This window comes from Pyrus communis, chromosome 7 (genome assembly GCF_041283825.1).
Source record: "Pyrus communis isolate YQ-2024b chromosome 7, ASM4128382v1, whole genome shotgun sequence".
Lineage (NCBI taxonomy): Eukaryota > Viridiplantae > Streptophyta > Magnoliopsida > Rosales > Rosaceae > Pyrus > Pyrus communis.
In genome coordinates, this window is record NC_142571.1 from 18872354 (window position 1) to 18890100 (window position 17747).

General features: G+C 37.3%; 4 protein-coding genes and 1 long non-coding RNA gene across 5 annotated transcripts; 2 read left to right on the forward strand and 3 right to left on the reverse strand.

Moving 5' to 3' along the window:
- The first annotated feature begins 1664 nt into the window (after window positions 1-1664).
- Window positions 1665-3813, forward strand: LOC137734158 (uncharacterized). Its single transcript, XM_068473465.2, has 3 exons — window positions 1665-1997; window positions 2767-2821; window positions 3310-3813. Exons 1-3 carry the CDS (start codon window positions 1782-1784, stop codon window positions 3627-3629), a joined length of 591 nt encoding a protein of 196 aa, XP_068329566.2. The 5' UTR covers window positions 1665-1781; the 3' UTR covers window positions 3630-3813.
- Window positions 3814-5285: 1472 nt separating this feature from the next.
- On the reverse strand, window positions 5286-8411 carry LOC148695829 (receptor-like protein EIX2). The gene is made up of 2 exons (XM_088696405.1): window positions 5640-8411; window positions 5286-5506 (listed from the first exon to the last, which is right to left on the reverse strand). Exon 1 carries the CDS (start codon window positions 8334-8336, stop codon window positions 5643-5645), a length of 2694 nt encoding a protein of 897 aa, XP_088552531.1. The 5' UTR covers window positions 8337-8411; the 3' UTR covers window positions 5286-5506; window positions 5640-5642.
- A 3386-nt stretch (window positions 8412-11797) lies between these two features.
- On the forward strand, window positions 11798-13451 carry LOC148695830 (uncharacterized). Its single transcript, XR_015963984.1, has 2 exons — window positions 11798-12103; window positions 12948-13451. It is a non-coding gene; the product is annotated as an uncharacterized LOC148695830 (long non-coding RNA).
- Window positions 13452-13491: 40 nt separating this feature from the next.
- LOC137734331 (putative serine/threonine-protein kinase BSK3) lies at window positions 13492-15993 on the reverse strand. The gene is made up of 4 exons (XM_088696410.1): window positions 15348-15993; window positions 15140-15211; window positions 14556-14679; window positions 13492-14451 (listed from the first exon to the last, which is right to left on the reverse strand). Exons 1-4 carry the CDS (start codon window positions 15413-15415, stop codon window positions 14443-14445), a joined length of 273 nt encoding a protein of 90 aa, XP_088552536.1. The 5' UTR covers window positions 15416-15993; the 3' UTR covers window positions 13492-14442.
- Window positions 15994-16097: 104 nt separating this feature from the next.
- On the reverse strand, window positions 16098-17644 carry LOC148695831 (uncharacterized). Its single transcript, XM_088697406.1, has one exon. It carries the CDS (start codon window positions 17642-17644, stop codon window positions 16268-16270), a length of 1377 nt encoding a protein of 458 aa, XP_088553532.1. The 3' UTR covers window positions 16098-16267.
- Window positions 17645-17747: the final 103 nt, after the last annotated feature.

Sequence of the window (17747 nt, forward strand, 5' to 3'; positions counted from 1 at the left end):
CACCAATCTTGCGCCTCGCCTTGCAAGGTGGTGGGGAATATCTTGCACATGAGCGCATCATTGCTCCTATAAAGGATCATTACATTGCGATAGTGCTTCAGGTGCCTCTCTGGGTCTCCATCTCCCTTGAAAGGGGTGAAATGTGTCATGTTGAACTTGTGCGAGGGCTCCGTCTGCTTAATTTTGTCTATGAAAGGTGGTCTGCTCATGCTAGTTACATCTTGTCAGAGCGCCTTGTAAGTGGTTTCAATGAGTTGGAAGTCGCGCAATCATTCAGTAAAGAACCTCTCTACTTCTTCCTGGATTTGCCTCTGCTTCCAGCCATTGATAACCATTAATGAGATTGCTCCAACTCAAGTCCAATTATGTTTAACAAGAAATACGAGGGGGCCATGAATTGAGATTTTCTGCATTGGGAAAGTCATTACCCGTAAGATCAAGATATGCAATAGTGTAAGTTTTCCAACTTGACTTGGTAATTGACCACAAAAACAAGCATAAGAGAGAGATTAAGATATCTTAAACTTATGAGAAGCAATGAGACTTGGAAATTGCAGCGGTTGTTTGGTACAATGTGAAAGAACGTGGGAAGATGGAGAAGAGAGAAGCACGAATCAGTCTGTTCACTGCTCTCTTTTTCTTTTCCTTTTTTCCTGTTTTTGTTTTTTGTTTTTTTGCTTATTTCAATTGTTGTCCCTACTAAGGGTGGGCACGGGCTGGGTTCAAATTTGAAGGGATTGGACCGAATCTACTTTAAAATGAAACAGGGCAAGGTGGGTCGGGTATTGAAATTTCTGAAGTTGGAACCGGACATAACTCGACCTAATTGAAACAGGCTGGTTTGGGTTACCTGATAATGGGCACATTTGGGATATATTTGGGATATTTTGTTTATTTGGAATCTAAACGTAACAAAATGGTTACCTGATAATGGGCACATTTGGCTTTATGGTACATTTGGTTTCTCTGTATATTTGAAATCTAAATGTACCAAAAGAGTTACATAACAATATGTACATTTTGTTTTATGGTACATTTGGTTTCTTGGTACATTTGAAATCTAAACGTACCAAAAGTCAATACTTTTGTTCTCAAATGTACCATAAGTTTTAAGTATATTTTTTATATATCTATATGTGAAAAAAAAATATATGTATTGAATACCTTTTATTGAGACATTTTTAATAGAAAGAGAATTTTTTTTTTAAATATTGATAATAAGGAAATGAGGAATTAGTTAATTAATTTTTTATTTTATTTTATTAAAAAATATCATTTAATGTGTAGAAGGGGATTCGAAATTAAATTCTTATATTATAGGTAATTAATTGCTAAGCTACCTTATACCTCTATATAAATGCATTTAAATTAATGACATGGAAATTAAATAAATAAAAAATTATTGAGGTGACAATTGATCAAAGTACCTTAATCAAATTTTTAAAAGGGATGAATGTTTAATCTAACAACTATAGAAAAGATGTAAGGTATTCTAATTTTCCCAAAAAACAAAAAAACAAAAAAAAAACTTACATGAAACGAGTATAGCGGGTGTGCTAATTAGTATAAAGCTACGTAGATACAAATTTACATATATCTTTACGTTACAAGTACAAAAATCACAATGCTAATGTAATGCAACGGTTGTATGTCCTGCTTTAAGCGCATAAGCTTACACTGACAGCCAAACACTTCCAAACACACCACAAGCGTCTGTCACTCGCTCTTGTATGCAACTTAAAACCCAATAGTACTCTGAACTCCGTGAACAAACAGCACTAATGGAAGAAGATCCAAAGCCAGCCGAGTCCACAGCCACCGAAATCCTCCCAATTCCTCCGAGCTCCGCCGAAGTCCTCCCTCCACAGCCTCCTCCGTCTTCTCTTCCTCCCAAGTCCAAGAAGAGACCTCTTGAAAACGATGCCCATTTCTCCAACTCATCCACCCTCTACAAGATTCGCGCCGTCCTCAAAGAGGTCCGCCCTCATTTTCTTGAGGTACAGTTGAAAACCCATGTCCCAAAATTTGCATTTTGATTTGAATTTCTTGTAAATTTTGAAGATTTTTGTGATCTGGGTTTTCCTTTTATTGTTTTTTTTTTTTTTTAATTTTTTTTTAAAATTTTAATATCAGAGGGTTTTCTTTGTATTGAATTGTGGATTTTGGGTTTGTTTGGATTCATAATTGGCATGTCTTTAACATTTCTAAAGATTTCACTTTTCTTAAAATATAAATAAATGTATAATCTTTGTAACTCTGCTGCCTTGTACTTACATTTTAGGTGCCCTTAGTAGCTATGCATTTAAAAAATGTGTAAATAACGTTTTTGATGGAAATGGCTGTTGGTCATGAATCTAATGATTGAGTTGTTTAATATTTTCGGTGCAGAATTGTAATATTTGAACTATTAGTAATCATTTTTGGGATAAGGTGAAGAATGAAGGCAAGTGATTTATGCTTTCAAGTGAATTGAGGTGTTTCTAATTTGTATCAAGTGAAGCTGTCAAAATTAGTGTTCATGTGCTACATTTCTGATAGTGTTTGATTATCTGAGGCTGCAGACCAAGTGTAATGTGTTGAATGCATGCTATATCGTTAATCTGTATGTCAATGTAATCACTTGGTTTGCAGATTTCATCTATCAAGGTTGTCAATGTAATCACTCTCAATCAATTTCTCTAAATCCTGCTGTTTTGAACTGCTTCGTTTGTTTGCTACATTATATGAAGTATGCATGGAGTAACTTATTTTTTTGTCATCTTGAAGGTTCTCAGGACCCCTGACTTTCGAACGTGCAAGTCATCTGAAGAAATTCAAGAATGTAAGCTCATTTAGATTTTGTTTTCATCTTTTCACAGACAAATAGTTATCCCTTGAGTTGTATGCTAAAGCTGAGCTGATTTGTTAATCTTAAAATAAGCAGTTTATTAATGTGGTGGTTATGATGACATCTGACTTTCATTCTTGTGCTTGGTTTATTAATCTTTGTGTAAATGGTTATATCGAGTTTCACCCTTGAAACTGAGTCTCTGATAGTTTTATTGGTGGCAGCCTAATCCTAGAATACTGTTAGTGGCGTTCAGTTGACCTTTTCCTTTCTTTACGAGGAGATATCTGTCTCACTCATCTTCTTATATTGACGCATGGTTTTGTTCTGAGTTTCTTGAGCACCATATCTGCCTATGCTCCAGTTTTTGGATTCCTTTGGACACTTTAGAGTTCAAGGCTTTGTATGATGGGGCCAATTGCTTGAGATGTTGCTTAGTGATCATGAGATGTGCTAATTATCGCTTATGTTGCAAATTTCAGATGTTAAACTTCTAATGGAACTATGCAAACAGATGATGGCAGAAACAGTTTCGGCAACAAGAAGTAAGAATGTGCCAGGTGAAAAGCCCCAAGATACAAGGGCTTTTGCAAAGCCATCAGAAAATAAGTTTCCAACAGGTGTATCCAGCGAAAAGCAGCGGGCTGAAGATGGTCAGACTCAAGGGACATATATTGTTGGTGGGTCTGCTTTCGGCTGGAATTTCATTACCTTTGTAGGCGAAGAACCAGTCTACTACGGAATAACAAAGGAGTCATTTCGAGCTAATGGCAGCAAAGAAACAGTTCAGACTATGGAATAACAAAGGAGTCATTTCGAGTTATAACATTGCGATCAGTGGACATATTGTAAAATTGTGATCGGTTTAGCATGTGATATTTTCAATGAATTGCTTTGGAAGAAATTGGAAAAAAGACAGATGGTGCATGCCTTTCATTGCATTCCCCTTCTCAATGAAATTTATGTCAGTTATTTTGTTCCAGAAAGACGGGCTGTCTGAGAAGTATCTTCGCTGGATATACGATACTATTATCTTGACATCAGACAAGTCATCTGCAAGGACATCAACTCCAAACAGTTGCGGGGTGTCAAGCATGCATGCAGGCTCAGGTGCAAACCTAGACCAAGGTGAGCCATCTGCTGCCATGTTTCTTTCCATTGCAGCTCCAGTTGCAGAAGAGTCTATTAGCAATCAACAATGAGCCCCAAAATTTGGATATTCCTCTCTCTAAACATATGCTTTTGCACAAGGGTGATTCTGTGGACCCCCGACTATGAAGACAAATTCTTAGTTGTTCATAAACCGTTCTTGGGTGCCCTAAGACAATTCTTGAGTGTCCATTGAATCACCCTGTTCGTAAGAAAAGCAACAAGACACAGTCAGTCTCATACAAAATCTGACAAATGTCCCTAGTTCAAGCCATTTGTTGCCCCAACATACCTGGGTGTAGCCAAGTTGGCTAAATCAGTATGCTCCCCTTGAACATGCCCCCAAAGTTCGAATCCCCCTCCCCATCGTTTAGATTAGATTAGAATATTGCACGAATTAGAAACGCTAGATGTAGCCCCAAACTCAAGCCCCACGATTTTGCACCAACCACTTGTTCAAATAATATTTATCTTTTTGACCATAACATTCCACCTACTGAAGCGTGCATTGACTGTCTTGCTTTCAAAGGGACTAACTTTCATCCCAGGTTCATTGCATTACTTTTGAAAATTGTGGTTTTGATATACAATGAAAACTAATGAAAATGACTTGAAAACTTTGAGTTTTAACGATACGGACAAAATAAAAGGTAAAGTAAATAGTACCAAGATTGACTTTTTAGGGTAAAAATGTGATTTTTCCGTCAAAGTGAACAGTACGAAGAGTTTTTCGTTAAAGTTCCTTATTTTTATTAGCTTAGATGGGCTCTCCACTAGGATTTCAATACCTTGGTGCATCACAAAGTCAATTTATGAAATATGCTGTCTAGTGGAATTATTGTATGTTTGGTTAATAGGCTATGATAACGAGTGTATATAACTAATGGTTATATTTTGAGAGGCCAGACAAGCATAAATACAGTTGTTTTGTTGTACGTACATGATTATTAGTTTGGTTGTGGTTCTTCTTTTGATTTATTTGCCCTAAGTTATTGTGTTTCTTGGTCTTAATTTGACGCTAACGAACATGGTTTCAAACTAACAAAATAACTGATGAACGACTGAAGATGCAGGATTTTATATAATAAATGCAAGCAACCAAAAAAAAAAGGGATCGGATATTACAACGCAGCTATACATATAGAAAAACTAGATGGTCACTGGTCGAATCTAATCTTGTCAAGATTTGGTTTTTAACGAAGATATTGAAAGACCGGTGCTGGGATGTTCTTAGGGTTAATGTATCAAATCTTGATTGAACTATATGTCTGCTTTTCTCTTTGTTGCTTGATTAATAAGTTTCTGCAAGTTTCTCAAGAAAATTTAATAATAAAATGATAACAATAAGTAAAAGGGGATTAAAAGGACCTAATTAACCCCTCAAAGATAATCTGAATAACATCATTGCAAAAACAAACACGCCCCTAAATCAATCACAACACTTTCACCAAATCATAACTTCTAATTGCACTCTTCTATCTCCTTCTCCGGCTGAAGGGGAGCATGGCTTGCGAACGGTAGATGCACGAGCTGAAAATATTGAGAAAAACCACAGCTTATATTAGTTACAAATTCAAAGACAATTAGACAGACCAAATTCATATTAATCATGATAGCAATGATGCCATATCATCACACTATAGTTATGTGGAAGAGTACTTACAATTTACCCATAAACAATTCTTCGTCGCCTAATCAACGCCACCCTCACATAAAGCCAGTCGTATACACAGTTCAAGAACTTGAAGTATGTGTATCTCCATGACCTGATGAACATTAAACTCCCACAAACTCCCCAAAATCCAACAACAAACCCAAGCGCCAAACTCACAAAAAATCCCGGTGTTATAAACCCATCATTGTCTTCAACTTGATCCCTGAACACGGGTGGCTCCTCTGTACTTGTTTCCTTGGGAGAGCACAACTGTTGAAGTGGAATTCCACAAAGTAGAGGATTCCCAGCAAAAGCAGAGGGTTCATAGTTTTGGAGCTGAGTCCCCATTGGAATTCTTCCAAACAGGATGTTGTTTGACAGGTCCAACTTACCAAGGCCAGATATTTGAAAGAGACTTGTTGGAATTGTACCATGTATTTGGTTGTTTGACAAATCAAGCGAATCTAATGACTGCAACTTCCCGATCTCTGGAGTTATTTGACCGGTTAAATTGTTTCTCGACAGGTTTAAAGAAACTAACCCAACAAGATCAGCGATTTCATTAGGAATCTCCCCAGTTAACTGATTGCTCGATAGATGAATACTCTTTACAAGCCCCAGAGTACTTTTGTATTCGGACATTACGCCTTTCCATATCAAGGATGCTTTATCTTCATAAACGCTGTACAAGGTTAACCCCATGTAGGTACTGCCAATCTCAAGATGGACGGTTAGATTTGCCTTTCCTATTTCTGTCAATTTAGTCAAATTGTTGAAGCATTTGGGTATACTTCCAGAGATATGGTTTATCGAGAGATCTAGAATTTGAATCTGTTTTAGATTACATAACTGCAGGGGAATGTTTCCATAAAAGTGATTAGAACGGAGGATAAGGATAGCCAACTTTGGAAGTTCAACCCCTAACCATTCAGGTATTAACCCTGATAAATTATTTTCTCCAACATCAAAGACTACGAGGCTTGTACAATTCTTCAAGGATGAAGGCAATTCTCCCACACATCTATTCTTATTCAGCTTCAATGTATGAATTGAAAATAAAGAGCCCATTGTGGTAGGAATTTTCCCAAAAAGAGCATTGTTACTCAAATCAAGAAAGGCTAGATTTGCAAAATTTGTCCAGCAATTAGGAATTTGTACGTGTAAATTGTTGCTTGAGAGATCAAGATAGGTTAAATTACTAACCTTGTCTGGGCACAAGAAAGAAATTAACCCTGAAAGCTTATTGTTGGAGAGATCGAGCAATGACGCTTTGGAAAGGAATGAAGGGATTGGACCTTCCAATTGATTCTTACTCAAATTCACTTCAGTAAAGGAAGATGAGGGAAATTCAAATCTTGAATTGGGTATTATTCCTCTAATTTGGTTGTTGGAGAGATTTATATATACAGACGCTGTTTTTTCTGGATAATGAGACATCATTTCCCATAGCCAAATTGGAAGGATATCTGTTTTTTCTGGATAATGAGACATCATTTCCCATAGCCAACTTGGAAGGATATCAGAAATTCCTGTATTAGAAATATCAAGAGACCGATAATTTTTCTGAGTTTGAAGCCATTTAGGAAAATGTGGACCCATCTTGCAAGAGCCCAAATGTATGAGTTCCAATTGGAAGGGAGGAACCCAATTAGAATTGAAGCTTAAAGCTAGTGAGTTGGAGGACAAACGCAAGAATGTTAATTTGGAGAGATTGGAGAAATGGCTTTCTGAAACCACCCCTTCCAGAGTGTTGTAAGAAAGGTCCAATGTTTGCAGATTACATAACTTGGAAAAAGATTGCGGAATCCCTCCTTCAATTTGGTTGCCAGAGAGATCAAGAATGGCAAGAGAGCTCAAGTTTCCTAAAACATAGGGAATTGAACCAACTAATTGATTCTCAAAGAGATGTAGAACAACAAGAGAGCTCATGTTTCCTAAAACATGGGGAATTGAACCAACTAATTGGTTGAAAGAGAGGTCAAGATGAACAAGGCTGGCATTGTAGTTTGACAACCATAAAAATATTGAAGAAGTAAGTTGGTTGGAAAAGAGGTCAACATGAGCAAGAGATTTTGAAGAATTTATGTTAAAAAGAGTACTGGAATGAATAAGAGGAGCAGGAAGACCACAGCCAATCAATGACAAGTTTGTAAGTTTAGGGAGCATATTAATTGCTTCCAGCCAGTCATAAGAATTACTGAGATTGTTCAAACTGAGACCCAAATAGGTTAACGATGAAAGGCGAGGGAGCCATGAATTAAGATTTTCAACACTAGCAAACTCATTACCGCTGAGATCGAGATATTGCAAGTGGGTAAGGTTTCCAACCTGACTTGATAATCTACCACCAAGAGAAAATCCTACAAATAAATCAAGTTTGACAATGTGGCCGGTATATTTGTCGCAGTAGACTCCTTCCCATGATGCACAACAATCTTGTTTTTGGGCTTCGCTTCCCCACGAAGAGAGGCGATTTTTGCTATCCACGACGTCTCGTTTGAAAGCAAGGAGTGCTTCCTTTTCTCTCTGTATGCACCTGATCACCTTGGGCACCTTAGCAATATCCCAGTGGCCAACTACTCCAGAAGAAATATTATTGAAATCAAGGGATAGGGAATGGTTGCAACATTGTAACAAAATTAGCACAGCAAATATTGAAGCATGAAATAGTTTGAAGCACATAATTCTCTCGCCCTCGCCCCGCATCTCAACAACAACGAAGAAGATAAAGTATTTAGGCTATGTTATTGGAAATTTGGAAGAAGATTGCAACACTACAAGTGTACATATACACACATATAAAGTTGCCTCTTACAAACAACTCGAGTGGCCACTTGTTCACTTGACTTTGACGTATTACTGCACCTTCTAGCTTCTCCAATGCCAAGGTATGAAAAAGAAAGTTGGGTAATAAAAAAGAAAGTCGGGTGAAATGGGTTTCAATCAGTCAATATCATTACAACTCCACAAGTGGAAGAAATACATGGAATCCAACTGGAAAGGAGGAATGCAATCAGAACACTCCACAAGTCCAAACGTGTGGAAGAAATAGGTAAAAGCGACACATGTATTATTCTTACGTGTGACTTGACTTCCCACCACACAAGTGGCCCGGGATTTCAACACACAACAATCGTGTTAAAGAGCATCCAAGTCTACAAAAAACTAAGCTTCAAGCACACATATTTAATTTTGTCATTGATCTCTATTTTATTTATTCAATCAGACGAATAAAAAAAAAAAAGTGTGTGAGAAGATAAAAGGATGTTGCTATTCACCCGACCAAATTTACATCTTCCACACCTCTTGTTAATTTATGTCTTATGTTTTTCTTTAATTTATTCGATCCAATTACTGAAAATTAAGAGGAGCGTGTGAGTGATAAAATGAACGTGTGAATTGAATCACCCGAGATAATAAAGCAATGGGAAAGGAGGATCAATTCTAGGCAAGGCAAACACAGAGTTCACACCAGAGGTACCAGTCAGTAGTGGCTTTTTCTCGATCAATTATCAACATCACTGGGTTGTCTTGACTCAAATAGTCAAGCATGGAATATGTGTGAGTGGACCAGCTACTTTTCTGCAAGTGGTTAGTAATATGACAATGACTCATCTCTCCAAAACATTGATAATATCTACAAAGACTGCAGCAACAATCAACACAAATCCGCATTGAGTGTTTGACCCGTTTATGTTTTAGAAGCCTGTTTTGTACTCGTAATTCACGTTATTTGGATCAGGCTAACAAACACGAAAACCATCTTTGAACCCTGGAGAGAACAAATTCACATGTATTTTCCAAAAGGGTGTCAAAATCTCCTCAAATTTATGTAAAGCAATTAGAAAGGAGGAATCCAATTAGAACCAAAGCTTAAGGCTAGTGAGTTGGAGTAGAAAAACAGACGTCTTAATCTGGAGAGTCGCCAGAAATGACTTTCTGAAATCCCTCTTCAAATTGGTTAGTTAAATAAAAGAGAGATCTAGATAAGTGAGAGAGCTCATGTTTCCAATGACATTGGGAATTAAGCCAGTTAATTAGTTGTCAGAGAGGACAACACGAACAAGAGATTTAGAAGAATTTATGGTAATCAGAGAAGGAAGACTACATTCAGCCAATGCCAAGTTCCTAAGATCTGGAGTTTATTAGTTGCTTCCAGCCATTCATAAGCATTAATGAGATTGCTCCAACTCAAGTATGTTAAATAAGAAATACGAGGAAGCCATGAATTGTGATTTTCAGCATTCGTAATGTCATTACCTGTAAGATCATAATATACAACAGTGTTAAGTTTTCCAACTTGACTTGGAAGTTGACCACCAAAAGAAGCATAAGAGAGATTAAGATATCTTAAACTTAAGAGAAGCAATGAAATATGGAATTTTGCTCCCAATGAAGTTAATATCCCAAAGGTCCAAATACTTCAAATGCTACAATTCAATCAGTTTAATGACTCATCGTCTTACCTCACAAATAATTGTTAGATCCTTATAAGAGTTTCCCCATTTATCTTTTCCCACAAATGGTTTTTCTTTTTCCCCTGCTCACCACTCGAACAGTCACTTACATGGCTAGGAGGAATATGCTTTCTGATGAGAAGATCAATCAAGTCTCCCAAAGCTGTGTATTACACTTTCTGGTGTTACTCTCCCTGCAATACAAGGGATGTGCAGTGTATGACGTTTGCTGATCTGCATACTTAAAGGATGTTTGTCAAGTAAATCATAAATTCAACCGCCGTTTTTTTTTCCCATGATGTACTTGCCAGTCCTCAAAATATTCAAGAGAAGTAAATGCCAGATTTGTACCATAACTCTTCCCCCATCCCTACTATTTTTCATCAGGCCAAAGGTGTATATTCAAGGCTTGCCAACCTGCAAATTATAATATATAAAATAAACAAATACAATCAGAAAGTACTTAGAAAAAGGATACCAAAAAGATGGAACAAAATTCTGTAAGCATTAAGGTCTTGATAAAGTGCACGCCCTTTACTTGTGCAGTATTCTAGAGCCTGTGCAAGATGTAACACAACCCTTAATCGAATTACCCATTTCATAGGCTGCACATTCCTTGAAGATTCAAGAAGGTAATAAAGTTATATTCCACATAACACTAGCATAGTACTCATTAGCGGAAACATCCATGCAACTGACAAGATAATTAGCAAAATTCGAGAAGATGCTATAACTGAAATAAGACCGCGTAGTTGTCAAACGTGAACCTGTGCTATAAACAAAAATGATTATCAGCAAATGTTTCTAACACCCAAAAGGGGGGATGCAGTAAAAACCCTGCAACCATTGTCTCAATGTAGATCCCCACACCAACACCTCTTAAGCAATATTAGGTGACGATGGAATTCAGGGAAAAGAAGTGATAAATTACACCAGACGAGAGTAATTTATATTTTGGAAGTTCGAAAATAAATATGATGCCTAATATCCTAGTATGTCCTTTCCAAAAGAAAAGCCAAGGTTAAATGATCAATGAGACAAAGTGAAACTATTAAGCAGAGGCAATTTTAAGACCAAATGGATCTTATATCCAACAATTAAAATATGAGTAAAGATAGACAGTAATGAGAGAGTAATGAGAGAGACGTATGAACTTGGTGGGTTTCGGTTTGGAATCAAAGAAAGGAGAAGGCTCTAGAAGCCTGGGAAGGTTTCAAAATGAGAGAGAAAGAGGGCCTAGAAGAAGTTGCCAATTAAATTTCTTTCGTTTAATTTCATTTTGTATTATTGTTGTAGACACGGGCCCAATTTCATTGTATTATTATTATAGGAATGGGCCCATCCATTCATTCAAATAGGTGGGTTTATATTCCCCAACAGTGCCCATCCATTGCATTATAGAAATGGACCGGTCCCAAGCCCTATGAGTCTAAAGATTCAGACATGCCCCGCCCCGTTTCTATTAAAAAAAATTAGACTCGCCCCGTACCCTTCGAAACCATGATTACCCGCCCCAACCCGCTGGTCCTCTACCTATTTGCCCACCCCTAGTCCCTACCCGTGATAATTTGTAATAAAATGAATTAGTTAATTAATTTTTTATTTTCTTTTATTAAAAAATATCATTTAATGCGTAGAAGGGGATTCGAAATTAAATTCCTATATTATAGGTAATTAGTTGCTAAGCTATCTTGTGCCTTTATACAAACACTTCCAAACACACCACAAGCCTTTGTCACTCGCGCTTGTATGCAACTTAAAACCCAATAGTACTCTGAACTCCGCGGACAAACAGCACTAATGGAAGAAGATCCAAAGCTAGCCGAGTCCACAGCCACCGAAATCCTCCCAATCACTCCGAGCTCCGCCGAAGTCCTCCCTCCCCAGCCTCCTCCGTCTTCTCTTCCTCCCAAGTCCAAGAAGAGACCTCTTGAAAACGATGCCCATTTCTCCAACTCATCCACCCTCTACAAGATTCGCGCCGTCCTCAAAGAGGTCCGCCCTCATTTTCTCGAGGTACAGTTGAAAACCCATTTCCCAAAATTTTCATTTTGATGTGAATTTCTTGTAAATTTTGAAGATTTTTGTGATCTGGGTTTTCCTTTTATTGTTCTTTTTTTTTTTTAATTTTTTTTTTAAATTTTAATATCAGAGGGTTTTCTTTGTATTGAATTGTGGATTTTGGGTTTGTTTGGATTCATAATTGGCATGTCTTTAACATTTCTAAAGATTTCACTTTTCTTAAAATATTAAATAAATGTATAATCTTTGTAACTCTGCTGCCTTGTACTTACATTTTAGGTGCCCTTAGTAGCTATGCATTTAAAAATTGTGTAAATAACGTTTTTGATGGAAATGGCTGTTGGTCATGAATCTAATGATTGAGTTGTTTAATATTTTCGGTGCAGAATTGTAATATTTGAACTATTAGTAATCATTTTTGGGATAAGGTGAAGAATGAAGGCAAATGATTTATGCTTTCAAGTGAATTGAGGTGTTTCTAATTTGTATCAAGTGAAGCTGATTTATGATTTATGCTTTCAAATGATTATATCGAGTTTCACCCTTGAAACTGAGTCTCTGATAGTTTTATTGGTGGCAGCCTAATCCTAGAATACTGTTAGTGGCGTTCAGTTGACCTTTTCCTTTCTTTACGAGGAGATATCTGTCTCACTCATCTTCTTATATCGACACATGGTTTTGTTCTGAGTTTCTTGAGCACCATATCTGCCTATTCTCCAGTTTTTGGATTCCTTTGGACACTTTAGAGTTCAAGGCTTTGTATGATGGGGCCAATTGCTTGAGATGTTGCTTAGTGATCATGAGATATGCTAATTATCGCTTATGTTGCAAATTTCAGATGTTAAACTTCTAATGGAACTATGCAAACAGATGACGGCAGAAACAGTTTCGGCAACAAGAAGTAAGAATGTGCCAGGTGAAAAGCCCCAAGATACAAGGGCTTTTGCAAAGCCATCAGAAAATAAGTTTCCAACAGGTGTATCCAGCGAAAAGCAGCGGGCTGAAGATGGTCAGACTCAAGGGACATATATTGTTGGTGGGTCTGCTTTCGGCTGGAATTTCATTACCTTTGTAGGCGAAGAACCAGTCTACTACGGAATAACAAAGGAGTCATTTCGAGCTAATGGTAGCAAAGAAACAGTTCAGACTATGGAATAACAAAGGAGTCATTCCGAGTTATAACATTGCGATCAGTGGACATATTGTAACATTGTGATCGGTTTAGCATGTGATATTTTCAATGAATTGCTTTGGAAGAAATTGGAAAAAAGACAGATGGTGCATGCCTTTCATTGCATTCCCCTTCTCAATGAAATTTATGTCAGTTATTTTGTTCCAGAAAGACGGGCTGTCTGAGAAGTATCTTCGCTGGATATACTTAGAAAAAGGATACCAAAAAGATGGAACAAAATTCTGTAAGCATTAAGGTCTTGATAAAGTGCACGCCCTTTACTTGTGCAGTATTCTAGAGCCTGTGCAAGATGTAACACAACCCTTAATCGAATTACCCATTTCATAGGCTGCACATTCCTTGAAGATTCAAGAAGGTAATAAAGTTATATTCCACATAACACTAGCACAGTACTCATTAGCGGAAACATCCATGCAACTGACAAGATAATTAGCAAAATTCGAGAAGATGCTATAACTGAAATAAGACCACGTAGTTGTCAAACGTGAACCTGTGCTATAAACAAAAATGATTATCAGCAAATGTTTCTAACACCCAAAAGGGGGGATGCAGTAAAAACCCTGCAACCATTGTCTCAATGTAGATCCCCACACCAACACCTCTTAAGCAATATTAGGTGACGATGGAATTCAGGGAAAAGAAGTGATAAATTATACCAGACGAGAGTAATTTATATTTTGGAAGTTCGAAAATAAATGTGATGCCCAATATCCTAGTATGTCCTTTCCAAAAGAAAAGCCAAAGTTAAATGACCAGTGAGACAAAGTGAAACTATTAAGCAGAGGCCATTTTAAGACCAAATGGATCTTATATCCAACAATTAAAATATGAGTACAGATTCGAACACGCCCAAGGCTGTGTATTACACTTTCTGGTGTTACTCTCCCTGCAATACATGGGATATGCGGTGTATAATATTTGCTGAACTGCATACTTAAAGGATGTTTGTCAAGTAAATCATAAATTCGAACACGCCACTTTTTTTTCCATGATGTACTTACCAGGCCTCAAAATATTCAGGAGAAGTAAATGCCAGATGATGTACTGAACCTTGAGAAGAGAGACATTTATATCTTGGAAGTTCTAAGATAAATGTGATGCCTAATATCCTAATATGTCCTTTCTGAATGAGAACCCAAAGTTAAATGATCTGTGAGACAAAGTAAAACTATTAAGCAGAGGCAATTATAAGACCAAGTGGATCCGATATCCAACAATTAAAATATGAATACAAGATAGATAGTAACCAAAAACCTCGTATACGTATAAGGAGTAAGCCTTGCAATGAAAAAGATGTTTTACAAGTGTTTCATTGGGCATATATTCTGCCACAAGCAACCACTCATCACCTTCGCAACAACTGAGTAAATTGATCAATCTATAAAAAAAACATACCACGAGTCAAGGATATTAAATTAAGTAATCATTCTTGTATTAATTTACTTGTGAAGATTTTTCCACAATTTTTCTAAATCCCACCGCCAACGGTGTTGGAGTTTATTGGTGGGATTTGAATTGAATTTTGTTGTGTGGATTGAATGGGAATGGGGCCAACGGCCAACACAAGGCGAGACTTTCAATCATTTGCTAACTTTACGACTAATAAGGTGCACCGGGGTACAATTTAGTATTTAATCTCGATTTGACCTTACTATAAAATAATAATAATAAAATAAAGTTTGTTCAGACCCAAGCTAAGTATATGATGAATGTGATTTTACCTAACTATATCAACAGTGTATTCGTTAAGCACCATTTATACTCAAATTAAATCATAAACAGAAAAGAACTACATTGTATGGATTTGTTCTACGCAAAACGAAAAATCCCTTACCTACCTTTTTTGGGGATAGTATCCCAACATGTACACAGCCTTCACCTTTGTTTGTACATGAACTGCACCTGCTTCCCTAACAACGACCAGACACTATATAAGAATTGAGAAATGTATTTATACAGAAACGATAACAGAGCTAAAAACACTGAAACAAACAGAAACAGGCACAAAACAATGAATAATAAAGCCAAAGGCAGAGTAAAGCTCACCTTGATTGAGAAATTTCGGTCAATGTCATTAGGATCCATTTCGGTCTCTCTGAGATCCCAATCAACATCAGAGTGAAAGCCACTAATTCTTTGACGGATTGGACGCATTTTCAAACTCCCTCTAAGGTTATTCCACTTTTAGTTTGGGACACAAAGACCAGCTCTTACTACTGTTTTTCCCCAAATTAAATGTTCAGAATTTTTTTACACTTGTTAATATATGTTATATAGGACAATACATACAAGTTGCCATCAAAGCTAAGTACGAATGCATGTGAGAGAGAAGTGAGTGCTAGGTTTGTGAGCATTGACAACCATGACAAGTGAGGGTGGGAGAAGAATGGAATGGAAACTGTGTGAGGGTAAGACAGCAAGTTTGAAAAGAAATTGTCAAAACTTAATCAGAATCCTAGTCATTAAAACGATCTTAAAAATACAAACAAACAAGCAAGCACACTCTACGTATGTAAGTTGCTTGCAAGCCCATTGGTTACCGGAGTTGCCTCACGCAACATATGGCTAAATTCATCTTGTGCCTGTATTGGAGAGAAGAGCGCGATATATTGTAGAAGCATATGGAGTTTCCATGTGTGAAATGTTTATACTGTTATAGTAAGACATTACTCAAATCTAGATAGAGACAAATCATTGTTTGCATATAAATGTATTCATTGTCATTCTTTTTTTTAGCTAACTCCACTCAAAGAACTCTCAATACTTAACATAAAACACAAAAAAATTCCTGTAAAATTTGTGTATAGGCAATCTACTTCTAGAAACAGATTCCCAATACAAAACAAGGAAAAACACAAATGATGATACAAATAACCCCTGCTCTAGACAGTTTCTTTCGGTTTTCTATAAAGATTGTTGTAAACGGCAACGACTAGTATACAAATCAGATAAGAATTGCATTCTTACTACTGAGTTCTGACTTTCTTCAACCTGTACATGAGGGACTCAATAGAATTTTGTAAGCTTGTGGCATCTCTCCGTGCCACTTCCTGAGATGCGAGGTGTAAACTTTGAATCCCACGACCCAAACTGGCAATTGATGGAGCTGCAGGTAGTGATTCAGCAGCACATTCAATCCCATCTCCATATGCAACCAGACCGGCACAAGTTGCAATACTACATCCAAATGTAGCCCACGGTAGGACACCAATTTTCTGGATATGCCGTTTCCTCATTATTTGATAGAATGCTGTTCTCATGGCTGAAAAGCTAGTCTTCTCCGCAGCAGCTATAACACTATGGGCAGCGGCTCGGATCTTCTCAGCAGAAGCAGTTGCTTTCAGTATAGTTGTTGATTTGACACCTGGAGCCACCACTTTTGAGGGGCCAAGAGTTTTACTAAGAGCAAATCCCAATGTCTTATGGGTTTGACTTAGAAAGAGTTTGAGTGAAGCTGGGACTTTAAACGTCACCACTTTCATCAAGGTTGAAGCAGGAACTTTGAGTGTCGCGGCCTTAGAGAGTGAAGATGCTCCTAAAACTGCTGTTGCCCCGGCCCCTACTGCCACCAATGGTTTATCAGTTAGTAGTCGTTTCCTGTCAGTGTCATTTGACATTTCCCCCTCACCTTTGCAATTATTAACAAGCTCTCCGACCATATCCTTGACCTCTAAAGGGACAGGAGTGTTCCAGTGTTTTCTAAGACCTGCTAAGCCACTAGCATCCACTACTGCCACTATGGTCTTGAACTTCTTTGTTTGGCCACGAAGAGCCTCTACCAGCAGAGCATGTGACTTGTCCTCAACTGGAAGATCAGAAAACTCAACCTTATTTAAATTCGAATCCCTTATTTTATTAAAGGGAAGCCGACCAGCATTGTTCAGAGAAATTCTCAGCCCCTCGACTGCAATCCGAAAGGCATAGACTTCAGACATAACACTGGTATCTACAGCTTCACCTCCGTTCACATCGTAAAACATCTTTTGCGCATAAGCTAAAGCCTTTCCCATTGCTGGGAGATCAGAAAAGATATTATGTAGATCCAAAAGAAATGGATAAATCGACTGAGCAAACTGTGGGGCCTCATAATTGGATTGTAGCTGGATTTCTTTAGGCGCCACCACAGAAACAGAAGTTGATGGATTTAGCCTCGATATTGATAAATCAATATATGGGGATAATAACTTAACCATCTGTGACTGTATTTCATTGGTTATGTATAGCCTCCTCGAACTCGATGAAGCAACTGAACCCACTTTCTGCGGAACCAAACTACTAACTAAACCTTGGAACTTGCTCACTGTTTCATTTGGTTTTATGGAACATTTGAAATTTTGGTACATTTGGTTTTTCAGTACATTTGAAATCTAAACGTATCAAAAGTCGATACTTTTGTTCTCAAATGTACCATAAGTTTTAAGTATATTTTTTATATATCTATACATG